Source organism: Pseudophryne corroboree, chromosome 1 (assembly GCF_028390025.1).
Source record: "Pseudophryne corroboree isolate aPseCor3 chromosome 1, aPseCor3.hap2, whole genome shotgun sequence".
Lineage (NCBI taxonomy): Eukaryota > Metazoa > Chordata > Amphibia > Anura > Myobatrachidae > Pseudophryne > Pseudophryne corroboree.
The window spans coordinates 577,078,027-577,094,279 of NC_086444.1; the positions used below are offsets into that span (position 1 = coordinate 577,078,027).

The 16,253-nt window shown below is 42.2% G+C and overlaps 1 protein-coding gene across 8 annotated transcripts in view; it reads right to left on the reverse strand.

The window, feature by feature from the left end:
* Positions 1-16,253, reverse strand: part of LOC134923511 (uncharacterized) — a 210,390-nt gene that overhangs the window by 24,209 nt on the left and 169,928 nt on the right. For 5 of the 8 annotated variants that reach the window (XM_063920809.1, XM_063920825.1, XM_063920815.1 and 2 more), the window contains exon 2: positions 11,785-11,889. In XM_063920809.1, the coding sequence (XP_063776879.1) occupies positions 11,785-11,883 (99 nt within the window). In that variant the 5' untranslated portion in view covers positions 11,884-11,889. Of the gene's footprint in view, positions 1-11,784; positions 11,890-14,872; positions 14,951-16,253 lie in introns of all 8 variants that reach the window. The other 3 variants (XM_063920793.1, XM_063920771.1, XM_063920782.1) reach the window with 1 other exon arrangement.

The window sequence follows — 16,253 nt, forward strand, 5'->3', positions numbered from 1 at the left end:
AAGAATAGGGCAGTTCTTTGAGGATGGGAATAGGTTGACTATGGTTTATGATATCAGTGGGTTGACAACTGCCATTCCTAGTACTAAATTGAAATTTCTCTTTTGGAACATGTGAGGATTAAATTTGCTTATTAAATGGGAAGAGCGTAACCAAGCATTTGAAAAATTTCATACAGACATCATTTTTCTACAGGAGACCTACTGGATGAAGGGCAGTGGTTCCACAGTGGTTCCTTGGATAGGGGATTATGTGATGGCGAGTTAGCTACTGCAGAAAGGCCAGGGGAGTGGCTGTTCCTTTCCACACAAATCTGCATGAATCAATTTTAAATAATCTGGTAGGTATTTTATCTTGCTTGTAGAGATTTGGGACTCAAAGTACAGTATACCTTGGTTAACATTTATGCTCCTAATGTGGCCCCTCATGAGCTCACTGGTCATATAACACAAATCTTGGCCCAATGTTCCAATTTTCCATTGGTTTTGATGTCTTTAACTCATTGGAGAACCCCTCCATTGACAGGCAAGCAATTCCGCCATCTTGAACACAGTCTGTATGACAGCAATTTCAAAATCTCAAAACAACCCTGCAGCTCACTGACATTTGGAGCCTACTAAATCCAACTGACAGAATGTTTACGTTTAACTCAGCAGTCTTGGCCCTAATAGATATATTTTTTGTTTCTGACACTTTGGTATCCCATGCGATACTGGTATTCGATCATGCTACAGTGACTATGGCTTTGGTGTTGAGACATGATAAGAGTGGCCCATGCAGGGGCGCTTCTAGAGAGGAGGAGGTCCATGTGCAGATTCTGTCTGGTTCCTCTCCTCTCTAGTCGGCTGTGCTGTAGACTCTGGGCACTAGGATCACTAGGGGACCCTAGCGCTGTCCCAGAGTCTAGTGCGCATGCGCAGATCTCCAGGAAAATGGTGCAGCGGCCATTTTCCCAGAGATTTCCTTACTGCACATGCGCAAATCTCCGGAAAAATGGCCACCGCACCATTTACCGGAGATTTTGTTAGAGATGCTGCCGCTGGCAGGAAGACTCCAGAGAGGTATTTAAAAAATGGTTGCAGGGTGTACGTTATGGGCCCCCCTGGAACCCAGGAGCCTGTTTGCACCCATTGTAAATACGCCAGTGGGTCCATGCCTTGGACGCTTCCCAAAATACTTATACACATCTGATAAATTAAAACATTTTCTTCTTACCCAGTTGATGAATTATGTGGATAATAAGTTAGATGCATGAGATACTCTGATTGTGTTCTGGTGGCAAATCATTGTATATGTATCTAGACGTGGAAGATTGCCAAGTCTGCTTATGACTCTCTCTCTGAGGCATTATATGTACAGGCAAAGCAATTACTAGATAACCATCCCAGACCAAGAAGGATGTTCTTTTTACCAAACATAAGTAATTTTGATGGGGGAATAAAGCTGGCTGTCTACTGGCTAAAATGTCAAAAACTTGGCATAAAAGAATGAAGAAGAGATATGATTGTGACCTCAACCAGGGCTGTAACTGGGGAAGGGAGTGCTAGGGGTGCAGCAGAGTTGAGGGGAGCACCAATACGCAGTAGAAGCAGCATGCCTGCCAGGCAGACCCCTGTGCAGCCCTACAGCTTGCCCTCTCTGCTACACAGGGCTCTATATACCTGCTGCGTGTGTGTATATAGAATGGTATACGAACACCTGTTTCCATATCCAGTACTCTCAAGTGCTCCCAGGGAGAGGCCCAGCACCGCGAAAACCTCCATGCAGCCTGCTGACCTCCGTACACCCTTGTTTTGATCATGATGCACCCTGCAGCAGCGCTCCCCCACCTGCAATACCCGGCATCCTGCATCTGCTGAGCTTGGCTGCAGGCTCTACAGAGCACCATACTCTGCATCGTGTCTCACCTCCATGCACACCGCTTCCTGCTGACCTCCTTGCTACGCAGCTCCATTTGTGATTGCTTGCACCAACATAGTAACATAGTAACATAGTATCTAAGTTTGAAAAAAGACAATTGTCCATCGAGTTCAACCTATTTGTGGTCTCCTATGCACGATTATTTTGTAGAAAATTTTGACTGAAGTTGATGACTGCCGTTACGTTTTACCCCTCTTTTTTATAATAACCATAGTGCGTGACTATGCCCCGTAACCCTGGATATCCTTATCCATTAGGAATTTATCTAACTCATTCTTAAAGGTGTTGACTGATTCGGCCATTACAACTCCCTCAGGCAGGGAATTCCAAACACGCATCGTCCTTACCGTAAAAAAAGCCTTTACGGCGTATTGTGCGGAATCTCGTCTCCTCTAACCTGAGCGAGTGTCCACGAGTTCTCTGTGTTGATCTAACCAAAAACAGGTCCTGCGCAAGATCTGTATAATGTCCCCTTATATATTTGTAAATGTTGATCATGACCCCTCTTAATCTCCTCTTTTCCAGTGTAAACATGCCTAGTCTTGCAAGCCTTTCCTCGTATTCCAGCGTCTCCATACCCTTAATTAGTTTGGTCGCCCGCCTTTGAACCTTTTTTAGCTCCAGGATATCCTTTTTTTAATAGTAAGGTGCCCAGAATTGTACACAGTATTCAAGGTGTGGCCTCACAAGTGATTTATATAACGGGAGTATAATACTCTCGTCCCTAGCATCAATTCCCCATTTTATGCATGCTAATATCTTATTAGCCTTCTTTGCTGCAGTCCTACTTTGGGTACTACTGCTTAGTTTGCTATCTATGAGGACACCTAAGTCCTTTTCCAGTACAGAATCCCCTAATTTTACCCCATTTAGTAGGTAGGTGTTATTTTTGTTCTTGTTACCATAGTGCATTACCTTACACTTGTCTGTATTGAAGCGCATTCTCCATTTCGCTGCCCAAGCTTCTAATTTAACTAAGTCGTTCTGAAGCGACTCAGCATCCCCCTCCGCATTTATAACTTTACACAATTTGGTATCATCTGCAAAAATTTACACCATGCTCTCTAGACCTTCTGTTAGGTCGTTAATGAAAATATTGAACAATAGCGGTCCTAATACTGAGCCTTGCGGCACACCACTTAGCACTTCAGTCCAAGTTGAAAAAGATCCATTAACCACAATGCGCTGCTCCCTATTATCTAACCAGTTTTTGACCCAAGTGCATATTGTGCTTCCTAGCCCTGATTCTTGTAGCTTGTAGATAAGTACCACCACTGTGTGATGCACCCTGCAGCACCGCACCCCCCCACCTGCAAGCCCAACAGAACCGTGCAGCACCAGATCCCCATCTCTAAAATGCTGGCACAACAGATTGCCCCTGCTCAGCTGCCCACCTAGGTCCTCCGGCTGTGGACAGGGACATCTCCCGTGAATCACGGTGCCCGGAGCAATGTGGCCTCACTAACTTCTACCTGATGGACTGAACCCCATTGCGGTCTTAATGTACTTTGGGCCTGTGATTACTCAACTCTCAACGTAGAACAAGAAGCAAACATAGTAAGATCGCACTGGTGAAAGAGTGGTATTTAATTATCCAATAACATTTTTTAAAACAACATTAATGTGATAAACTACCGACCGCTATGTTCACATACATACAAACAATACATAAAATAAATTAAAACTTGGATTAAATTAGCTCCTATGAGCACTTAGAATTCTGACCAGAATGTAAATATCAATAGGGACATATTTCTCAGGGATGGCAGTCCATACTATTTTTTGTGTCAAGAAAGCAGTCAATGTTATTTGGTTATTACTGGAGTTCTATGTAGTTCGTATACACAGCAGTTAGTCTCAGTGTTAGGTAAAGATATAATTAGGCAGTCTGGTTAGTAGGATAGACTGTGAAATTGCAGTATCAGTCATTTATAAATGCTCCTCCATGTTGCCACTATAACAGAAGCTGCCTTTGCTACCTGCTTAGATTTCTTATCCCTGGCTAGGAAAGCTCCAATGGTATTGGAGCAGGGGTGATCTAGGGGTCCGAACACCCCTGGCAATGTAAGGGCTGCTGCTGCCCCCTCCCACCCCCCACCCCCCACCCCCCACACACATATTTTAAATAAGGAGGGTGTATCAAAAAGGGCATGGATTTGTGGGGAAGGGGCGTGGCCACACAATAGTACTTCCAATTCAAATTCAATTCAATTCAATCCAATTCAAATTATGCCACACAGTATCACATTACACCACACAGTAGTGTCTCTTATTCACGTTATGCCGCACAGTATCACATTATGCCGCACAGTAGTGTCTCTTTTGTCCATCCTCATCCCTCCTCTCTCCCTTGTGCCTAACTCCCTCTCTCTCTCTCTTGTCCTCACCTCCCTCTCTTTGTCCCCACCCCTCACTCTCTCTGTCTGTCCTCGCCCCTCACCTCTCTCTTGTGCTTTCCTCTCTCTCACTCCCAAACAGAGCAATGCATTTTATATATATATATATATATATATATATATATATATATATATATATATATGGTCCTGGCCCCAAAAGGGGTGGATTTTTTTAAATTTAAACTCTGCCAGTAATTTAAGTTGGATTATGAAGGGTATTTGTACCAAGTTTGCTCGAGATCCATCAAGACATGTAGGAGCCTATGAAGAACAAACATACTTACATACATACTGTACAGTCGTATTTCACTATATAAAATAGTCCAGACAGGCAGCATTCTCATTATAAAAATTACTCGGCCTGGTGCCCTCTGTAGGACCCACTACATACTATATATACTGTATATATATATATGTGTATATATATATATATATATATATATATATATATAATATGAAAAGAAAGCAGCGCCACTTGTGATGATGACCACCAGTATAAACAAAAAAGAAATATTTTTTGTTTTAAGAGACACTCCTAAATGATATAGGCGTCAGCTGACCCTTAAGTACACAGTATTGGTAAGATACTGTAGCAAACAATTATAAAAATAAGGGGATTGGGGTTCAAGCGACCAATGGTGTCTATATGTTTGTATGTAGCTCTAATAAGCAGGACCCAAACATTTTTTTCCAGAAAAATATTTTTTCAGAATAAAGAAAGGGGAATTTTATTTTAGACATAGTTAACAATTGTTATAAAAGCATGAATAAATAGCAATTGATTACGTATATTAATAAAAAAACACTTGAATAAAAATCGAGATATATAAAAAAAGGAGGTTCTTAGCTTAGTAAGCAGGAGGTCATAGAGGGAAAGTCCAACGCGTTTCGTCCTTTAGACTTCTATATGTATGAGTGCTGTGGGTTCTAGCCTATTGTTTATATAAAATTTTTGTGGTCGCACTTTTTCTTGTACCCCTATTGTCCATATGTAAATTAAATGTTAAGAAATTCCCCAGGTGTTTATTAACTGATATGCTTGGGTGTGGTTCCTGTCTCTTTAAAAGAGTGAGACAGGGCCTAAACCCATGATAGAAGCATACTGTGTATTTAAAATCCAAAAGATGCCTGAGAGCATTGCTCAGAAGTCAGTGTAGGGGCCGACCAAATGGGAATGGCCGTGAAGGGGCTGGTCATCTTAACAAACTATTGCAATAATTTGGAACTAACATTCCCTGAATTCAGATGAATTACAGTTTGAAATGTTAATATTAGGTGAGTGCTGAATTTGTATGATTATTTTATTTAAATGGTGTGACCACAAATACCACTGGCACCGCGGATGTATTAGTGCTGTGGGTTCTAGGCTATTTAAATATATATACAGGTTGAGTATCCCATATCCAAATATTCCGAAATACGGAATATTCCGAAATACGGACTTTTTTGAGTGAGAGTGAGATAGTGAAACCTTTGTTTTTTGATAGCTCAATGTACACAAACTTTGTTTAATACACAAAGTTATTAAAAATATTGTATTAAATGACCTTCAGGCTGTGTGCATACGGTGTATATGAAACATTAATGAATTGTGTGAATGTACACACACTTTGTTTAATGCACAAAGTTATAAAAAATATTGGCTAAAATTACCTTCAGGCTGTGTGTATAAGGTGTATATGAAACATAAATGCATTCTGTGCTTAGATTTAGGTCCCATCACCATGATATCTCATTATGGTATGCAATTATTCCAAAATACGGAAAAATCCCATATCCAAAATACCTCTGGTCCCAAGCATTTTGGATAAGGGATACTCAACCTGTATATATATATATATATATATATATATATATATATTTTCCTTCTTTTCTTTCTTTTGTATACAATGCTCAAGTGGGAATTTAGAGGTGGGGTATGGAAATTTTAATATAATGGCGGGGGGTCTTGGGGCTGCCTCAGGCACCCAGAAGCTTTCGGTATTTTTAAAAAATCTGTGCAGGGTAAATTCTGGCTGCTTTATTTTTACACTGCAATTTAGATTTCAGTTTGAACACACCCCACCCAAATCTATCTTTCTCTGCACATGTTATATCTGCCCCACTTGTAGTGCACATGGGGGATCATTCCGACCCATTCGCATGCAGCGGTTTGTCTCTGCGGTGCGAACGGGTCTGGAATGCGCATGCACGGCGGCCACACTGCGCACGCACGTCGTTGCCTGGCGACAGGGGTTGCCGGGTTACGTTGTGGCCATTTGGAGCCATTTTCGAGGAGTAGTGAGGAAAACGCAGGCGTGTCCAGGAGAATGGAGGGCGGATGTCTGACGTCAAAGCCGGCCCCAACATCGATGAGATCGTCGCACAGGGTAAGTATGTCCAGGGCTGGTCTTGTTTTGCTAGAATTTTTTTTCGCTTAGCAGGGCTGCACAAACGATCGCAGCCCTGCTAAGCTAAAATACACTCCCCCATAGACGTGGACTAGTTGATCGCAGCAGCAGCAAAAAGTTGCTGGCTACGATCAACTCGGAATGACCAACATGGTTTTGCCCATCAGAGGAAAATCTTGTTTTGCAATCAACCTTGAATTAGGCCCTATATCATGTAAGCCCACTGCATGTCTAACTCCCTGCTTCCATCACTCAGCTCCTGCACCTTTCACTCTCTCCATCCCTCTCTAACCACCTGGTCCTCTCTCCCTGCTTCCACCACTCACCTCTCACTACCTATATTACTAATTCCCTGCATCCATCACTTAGTCACTGCTCCTCTAACTCTCTCACTCATTGGTCCTTTCACCACCTACAATACTTACTCCCTGCTTCCATCACTCAGCCCCTGCACCTCTCACTCTCTCACCTCCTGGTCCTCTCACCACCTCCAATACTTACTCCTTGCTTCCACCACTTATCCCCTGCACCTCTCACTCCCTCCATCCCTTTCCCACTGCATGGTCCTCTCACCACCTACATCACTCACTCCCTGCTTCTATCACTCAGCCACTGCACCTCTCACTCTCTCCATCTGTCTCTCACCCCCTGCTACACTCTCAAGGTCTGCTTTCCTCTCACCCACTGCACCTGTCATTCTCTCCATCCCCCTCTCACTACCTGTTCTGGATGGACACACACACACACACACACACACACGCACACGCACACGCACACGCACACACACACACGCACACACACACACGCACTCTGCCCTCAGGATGCAGTAATGCCTGTTTTACTGTCATTCCATCTGCCGACCATGACAATACCCCCCTCCATGGCCCTGCAACCTGAATACAGAGGATGGGGGCTGCATGGCAGGTTGGGGCAGCGCTGTGCTCTGCAACTGGACTATAACTGTAAGATGTTGGTAGGTGTCAGTCCTTGGCTTTGGTGCCTCATTTGTGTACTCTAATGCAGTACACTCTCATTGGTCTCCTCCCCTTCCACTGCCACTGGAGCATGACTGACAGGGACCCAACTTTAAAAAAAAATTAAATTACTATATCAAAGTGGCGGTATGCCACACTGCCACTGTATAGTATATATTTATATTATAAATAAATAAATGAATGTAAATAAATATATAAATATATATATATATACATACATACATACATACTGTATATACACACACACACATATATAAACACTATGTATATATATATACATATATATATATATATACACACACACACACATACTAGAGATGAGCGCCTGAAATTTTTCGGGTTTTGTGTTTTGGTTTTGGGTTCGGTTCCGCGGCCGTGTTTTGGGTTCGAACGCGTTTTGGCAAAACCTCACCGAATTTTTTTTGTCGGATTCGGGTGTGTTTTGGATTCGGGTGTTTTTTTCAAAAAACACTAAAAAACAGCTTAAATCATAGAATTTGGGGGTCATTTTGATCCCAAAGTATTATTAACCTCAAAAACCATAATTTACACTCATTTTCAGTCTATTCTGAATACCTCACACCTCACAATATTATTTTTAGTCCTAAAATTTGCACCGAGGTCGCTGTGTGAGTAAGATAAGCGACCCTAGTGGCCGACACAAACACCGGGCCCATCTAGGAGTGGCACTGCAGTGTCACGCAGGATGTCCCTTCCAAAAAACCCTCCCCAAACAGCACATGACGCAAAGAAAAAAAGAGGCGCAATGAGGTAGCTGTGTGAGTAAGATTAGCGACCCTAGTGGCCGACACAAACACCGGGCCCATCTAGGAGTGGCACTGCAGTGTCACGCAGGATGGCCCTTCCAAAAAACCCTCCCCAAACAGCACATGACGCAAAGAAAAAAAGAGGCGCAATGAGGTAGCTGTGTGAGTAAGATTAGCGACCCTAGTGGCCGACACAAACACCGGGCCCATCTAGGAGTGGCACTGCAGTGTCACGCAGGATGTCCCTTCCAAAAAACCCTCCCCAAACAGCACATGACGCAAAGAAAAAAAGAGGCGCAATGAGGTAGCTGTGTGAGTAAGATTAGCGACCCTAGTGGCCGACACAAACACCGGGCCCATCTAGGAGTGGCACTGCAGTGTCACGCAGGATGGCCCTTCCAAAAAACCCTTCCCAAACAGCACATGACGCAAAGAAAAAAAGAGGCGCAATGAGGTAGCTGTGTGAGTAAGATTAGCGACCCTAGTGGCCGACACAAACACCGGGCCCATCTAGGAGTGGCACTGCAGTGTCACGCAGGATGTCCCTTCCAAAAAACCCTCCCCAAACAGCACATGACGCAAAGAAAAAAAAGAGGCTTTTTACTGATATTTGGTGTTTTGGATTTGACATGCTCTGTACTATGACATTGGGCATCGGCCTTGGCAGACGACGTTGCTGGCATTTCATCGTCTCGGCCATGACTAGTGGCAGCAGCTTCAGCACGAGGTGGAAGTGGATCTTGATCTTTCCCTAATTTTGGAACCTCAACATTTTTGTTCTCCATATTTTAATAGGCACAACTAAAAGGCACCTCAGGTAAACAATGGAGATGGATGGATTGGATACTAGTATACAATTATGGACGGGCTGCCGAGTGCCGACACAGAGGTAGCCACAGCCGTGAACTACCGCACTGTACTGTGTCTGCTGCTAATATATAGACTGGTTGATAAAGAGATAGTATACTCGTAACTAGTATGTATGTATAAAGAAAGAAAAAAAAACCACGGTTAGGTGGTATATACAATTATGGACGGGCTGCCGAGTGCCGACACAGAGGTAGCCACAGCCGTGAACTACCGCACTGTACTGTGTCTGCTGCTAATATATAGACTGGTTGATAAAGAGATAGTATACTCGTAACTAGTATGTATGTATAAAGAAAGAAAAAAAAACCACGGTTAGGTGGTATATACAATTATGGACGGGCTGCCGAGTGCCGACACAGAGGTAGCCACAGCCGTGAACTACCGCACTGTACTGTGTCTGCTGCTAATATATAGACTGGTTGATAAAGAGATAGTATACTCGTAACTAGTATGTATGTATAAAGAAAGAAAAAAAAACCACGGTTAGGTGGTATATACAATTATGGACGGGCTGCCGAGTGCCGACACAGAGGTAGCCACAGCCGTGAACTACCGCACTGTACTGTGTCTGCTGCTAATATAGACTGGTTGATAAAGAGATAGTATACTACTAATATTATATATACTGGTGGTCAGGTCACTGGTCACTAGTCACACTGGCAGTGGCACTCCTGCAGCAAAAGTGTGCACTGTTTAATTTTAATATAATATTATGTACTCCTGGCTCCTGCTATAACCTATAACTGGCACTGCAGTAGTGCTCCCCAGTCTCCCCCACAATTATAAGCTGTGTGAGCTGAGCAGTCAGACAGATATATAATATATATAGATGATGCAGCACACTGGCCTGAGCCTGAGCAGTGCACACAGATATGGTATGTGACTGACTGAGTCACTGTGTGTATCGCTTTTTTCAGGCAGAGAACGGATATATTAAATAAACTGCACTGTGTGTCTGGTGGTCACTCACTATATAATATATTATGTACTCCTGGCTCCTGCTATAACCTATAACTGGCACTGCAGTAGTGCTCCCCAGTCTCCCCCACAATTATAAGCTGTGTGAGCTGAGCAGTCAGACAGATATATATAATATTATATATAGATAATAGATGATGCAGCACACTGGCCTGAGCCTGAGCAGTGCACACAGATATGGTATGTGACTGACTGAGTCACTGTGTGTATCGCTTTTTTCAGGCAGAGAACGGATATATTAAATAAACTGCACTGTGTGTCTGGTGGTCACTCACTATATAATATATTATGTACTCCTGGCTCCTGCTATAACCTATAACTGGCACTGCAGTAGTGCTCCCCAGTCTCCCCCACAATTATAAGCTGTGTGAGCTGAGCAGTCAGACAGATATATATAATATTATATATAGATAATAGATGATGCAGCACACTGGCCTGAGCCTGAGCAGTGCACACAGATATGGTATGTGACTGAGTCACTGTGTGCTGTGTATCGCTTTTTTCAGGCAGAGAACGGATTATAAAGTAAACTGCACTGTCCTCACTAGTAAACTCTCTCCACTCAGTCTCTACACTTCTACAGTAACAGTACTCCTCCTAGTCAGCTCCAGTAAATCTCTCTCAGTCTCTTATAATCTAAATGGAGAGGACGCCAGCCACGTCCTCTCCCTATCAATCTCAATGCACGTGTGAAAATGGCGGCGACGCGCGGCTCCTTATATAGAATCCGAGTCTCGCGATAGAATCCGAGCCTCGCGAGAATCCGACAGCGTCATGATGACGTTCGGGCGCGCTCGGGTTAACCGAGCAAGGCGGGAAGATCCGAGTCGCTCGGACCCGTGAAAAAAAACATGAAGTTCTGGCGGGTTCGGATTCAGAGAAACCGAACCCGCTCATCTCTAACACATACACTGTATATATAGCAACAATGTGGTCCGCCTTTCCCAATAATAATTGAATGGCTCCGGGTGCCCGCATAAAACAATTAGTATACCTTACACATGTGCTGCACTCCTGGTGGCTTAATACACAGCTTTACATAAGCATAACTGCGGCAACGTTTTTTGAGGTCAAGAGATTATTTATATATATATATATATATATATATATATATACACACACACACACACACACACACACACACACACACACACACACACACACACACACACACATATCAGGTCTGGCACTCCCAATAACTAGTAACAACTGCAGCTGGTGCCCTAACAAGGCGAGTACAGAAGATGGATGTTCAGCGCTTAATTAAATATATATATAAACATACTCATGCCAATTGGAAGTATTAATGTTTCAGTGCATGACACATTTTACATTTAATGAGTTATGTATCTTAAATACTGTATGGTATTCATAAAATAGTATAACATAAAGTGCAGAAATTACTGTGTACATTATGGCTTTCCTGATTTTTTTTAATTTTACTTATTGGCTATCTTGGAAGTTACTTACTTCAATATAAGGCATTAATCTTTTGCAATATCCACAATAAGGAGAAAAGAATACAACCAGAACAATTTTATCGTCAGATTCTTCCATAGCTTTTACCATCCCATTCTGTAAAACAGAAAATAAAATTAAAACTATGCTAACTAGACTCACATCTTCATAGCGTATAAAAGGACAAAGAAAAGTTAAAAGTTAAAACCACTACTAAATTAAATGCTTTCCCCCCCAAAAAAAAACTTTAATATACGGTAGCTTCCTCTTACTAAAAAGTGGCTTCTATCACTACTGAGTAATGTGTCACTTATTACAGGAGTACTGTCATTTGCTAATCAAATGACAGCTTCAGCAAGGTCTAGTTAGTTTTACTCATCAATAAGTAGGAGCAACAGTGAGAAATCGATGGATCCTATGGAAACATATGGAAGCAGAACCTTTAATAATATAAAATGATAATGCTGTTCATCTAAGTAAAACAGATTTGAGATCTAAACAAAGCGGTACATTTTATACCACAGCTTACTTGCATCAGTCTTACAACAAGCTTAAATCATCTCTGCTGGGATCTTCTCCTTCTGTTATAGACTCGGGCTCCGGTTTGCTTTCATTCTACCCCACATTATGACACTACACCTTTATCTACAGCCCTACACTCCAAATCTATAGGTGGAAGGGGGAGCAGGTGTTATACTTGAAATGCTGCTTCATTTTATTGTGCACATCCAACATAATCAGCCCCATAATATCCAGCTGTAACAAATCTCAGAGTAATGTGTTAGGTATGTGAGTTTTATACTACATACTGTACCCACACTTATTCCATATCCTAGAACTATTTATAATTGTTATTTCATTCTGACAATACTACTCATACTTGTTTGCATTTAAAGTGTTTACTTTTTGCTTTAGCTCAGACGGATGGCGGTCATTAGGTCGACATGTGTTAGGTCGACATGCATTGGGTCGACCACATTTGGTCAACGTGCATTATGTCGACATGGTCATTAGGTCAAAATGTACTAGGTCGACATGGGAAAAGGTTGACATACATTTTTCTAATTTTTATTTTTTGACCTTTTCCATACTTAATGATCCACGTGGACTACAATTGTGAATGGTAACCTGTGCCGAGGGCTGCGGTAGTGGAGCGAGGCACCTTGCCCGAAGCATTGTGAGCGAAATGAGCCATGCGAGGGGTCACGGTGCACTAACTGGGGTTCCCTGTCACTTTTAGAAGAAAACTACACCAAATAAAGTAAAAAAAACTCATGTCTGTCTTTTTCCATGTCGACCTAATGACAATGTCTACCTAGTGATTAAGTCGACATAATGCATGTCGACCAAACGTGGTTGACCCAATCTTTGTCAACCTAACTCGTGTTGACCTAATGAACCACACCCAGCTCACACATCTTGATGTATAAGAAAGAATGTATACAGTTATACACATCATGGGTGTGCCAGCTGCATCTACAGCCTGTACTGTTGTCATTCAAGGTTGAATCCTTGGAAACACAGAGATCACTAATACCAACAGTTATCATGCTGTCAGTGCATACTGAGACTTTCCTGACTGCTTGCTGGACTATGAATGCAAAAAATAGCAGTGTAAAGAGGGCCATACGCCTGAATATTTATTGTCTGATCTGTCTGGTTGGAATGAAAATCTGGTAATGTATGACAGCAAATGACAATTAACCATTTGCTCCTAAATGCCGTAAAACTGCCAAAAACGGTCATTCAGACAAATTGGTTAAATCAAATGGATTTAACCAATTTGTCTGATTGACCATTTTTGTCTGTTTTCCAGTGCTTGGGAGCAAATGGTAATTGACATTTGCTTTCATCCAGTACCAGATTTTCATTCCAACCAGCCAGATCCGACAATAAATCTTCAGGCGTATGGCCAGCTATATTCTAGCATTTAATGATATGGCGGGATATTTATTTTATTAATAATCATAATTATCTCAAAAAATAAAAAAAGAGATAAGCATCTCTTTTCCAGTGGCAGTTGCAGCCACAACAACTGTCACCCAAAGGCTGCCAAACATCACCGGCCAGGACTCGCTGGCAGTTGGTATGGCTCCCTATCTGAATTCTGGACTGTGCAACAACTGTCAATGAAAAAAAGATACTTTTTTTTATTTATTTTTAGATAATTATGTTTATATAATATCCACCTTTGACTTACACATTCAAACTGCCATGGCTGCACTTCATGTTGCTATACAATTTAGTACTTCTCATGGGCCCTACACGCTACGCGAGAACACTGAAAGATATGAATGATCTCGTTCATTAATGAGTGAGATACCGTTCATATCTTTCAGTGTGGGGGCACCAACGGTGAACGATGCGCGGCCCCCCTCTCGTTCATCATTGGTGCCGGGGCGCTTATACATGCAAGCCAATATGGACAATCTAGCCCATATTAGCATGCAGGGCTATGGGGCCAGGTGACGGGTGGAGGGAAGAAACTTCACCCCGCCACCCCCCTCCCTCCGCAGCCGGGTTGTCCGTATCGGCCGCCGGGCAACTCGACGACATATCCACCACTGTGTAGGGCCCATTAGCATTTTCCCAATGTTAGAGAGAAGAAATCAAAAAGCATGCACAACAATTTGTATGTTCCATTTTACTTCAGATACTGCTGCAGTCACATTCCTGAAAAGTTTTCAAAATTATTAATTAAAGAATAAACGGGTATATTTATTAAGTCTTGGAGAGAGATAAAGTGGACAGCTATAAAGGGCAAAATGTACTAAGCCTCAGAAAATGATAAAGTGGAGAGAGATAAACTACCAACCAATCCGCTCCTAATTGTAATTTTTCAAACACAGCCTGTAACATGGCAGTTGACTGACCAGTACTTTATCTTTCTCCATGGTTTAGTACATCTCCCCAAAAGTACCAGCCAATCAGCTCATATGGCAGTTACAGGACGTGTTTGAAAAAAGGCAGTTCAAAGCTGATTGGCTGGTACTTTACCCCTGCCCACTTTATCTCTTTCCAAGGCTTAGTAAATAGACCCCCAAAGTTATCAGACCTCTTTGTATAAAACAACAGAGTTAACATATATATAAATATCTACCTGGTCCTTGATCTGTTCGACAGTCATGGTAAGAACTTCCTTTCACAAGATTCTGAGCTCACTTAACTAAAACAAAGGCTACAACAACACAGGGCAGTTAATAACTCTTGTCTATTTATACTCTAAGTACTATGGGCAAGCAGCCAGATCTTATTACAATGCTAATAGAATCTCATGAGTGATTAATGCAAGTGCGCAGAATAATTATTGGATACATACATAAGCTGCAGAGCCGGCCCTAACCAATATGATGCCCTAGGCAAGATTTTGGCTGGTGCCCCCTAGCACAACCGCTGGTTCTGTCTCTGACCTTGCACCTCTTTCCCAGCACCATCACCCCTCACCCATAGCAGTCCTTGTAACCCCTATATTTTAAAAAGGAACAGTTCGCACATTTGACGCACAGCCCAAAAAGGGGCATCTTCTTGCTGGGAAGGGGTATGGCCACACAATAGTAACCCCAATTACGCCACACAGTACTGCAACTTTATTCACATTTTATCTCGCGATAGTGTCCATAATTCATATTACATCCCACAGTAGTATCACTTTACCTTATAAACGTTACTCCTCACAGTAGAGCCCCTTATTCACATTACATCACACTGAATTGCTCCTTATTCACATTACACCACACCTTACTGCTCTTTATTCACATTAGACGACACAGTAGTGCCCTTTCTATATGCAACGCCACATAGTAGAGCACCTTATACACATAATGCCACACATTAGTAATGCATTTATACACAATTCCACACAGTAATGCCCCTTACACATATGAGACACATTAATGTCCTTATAAACATAATGCACCTTACACATTATGACAACCTTTATTAATGCCCTTTTACACATAATGTCCCTTACACATATGCCGCACATTATTAATGCCCTTATACACATAATGACACACATAGTGCCCCCTACACATTTGCTGCACATTATGAGTGCCCCAATACACATAATGACACACATACAGTAGTACCCTGTTACACATATGCCGCACATTATTAATGCCCTTATACACATAATGACACACATAGTGGCCCTTTACACATATGTTGCACATTATTAATGCATTTTTACATGACACATATAATGCTCCTTATACATATTCCGAACACTACTGCACAACCAACCCACTCACATGCACACAGCACTCACACTTCCACTAACACTGTGACCTCTGCCTCTGCTTGGATACAGATGTGTCCTCATAAATCTTGCATCAATGCTAAAGTCGGGCACCTTTTTTTTAATGAAAATACATCTTATTTGCATTGCTATGTGGCTAGGATGCACAAGCAGCTTCTGCTGATTAAACTGATATGCAGCATGCCTATATACTGTGTGAGACTGTGGCTGTATCTGCATATGA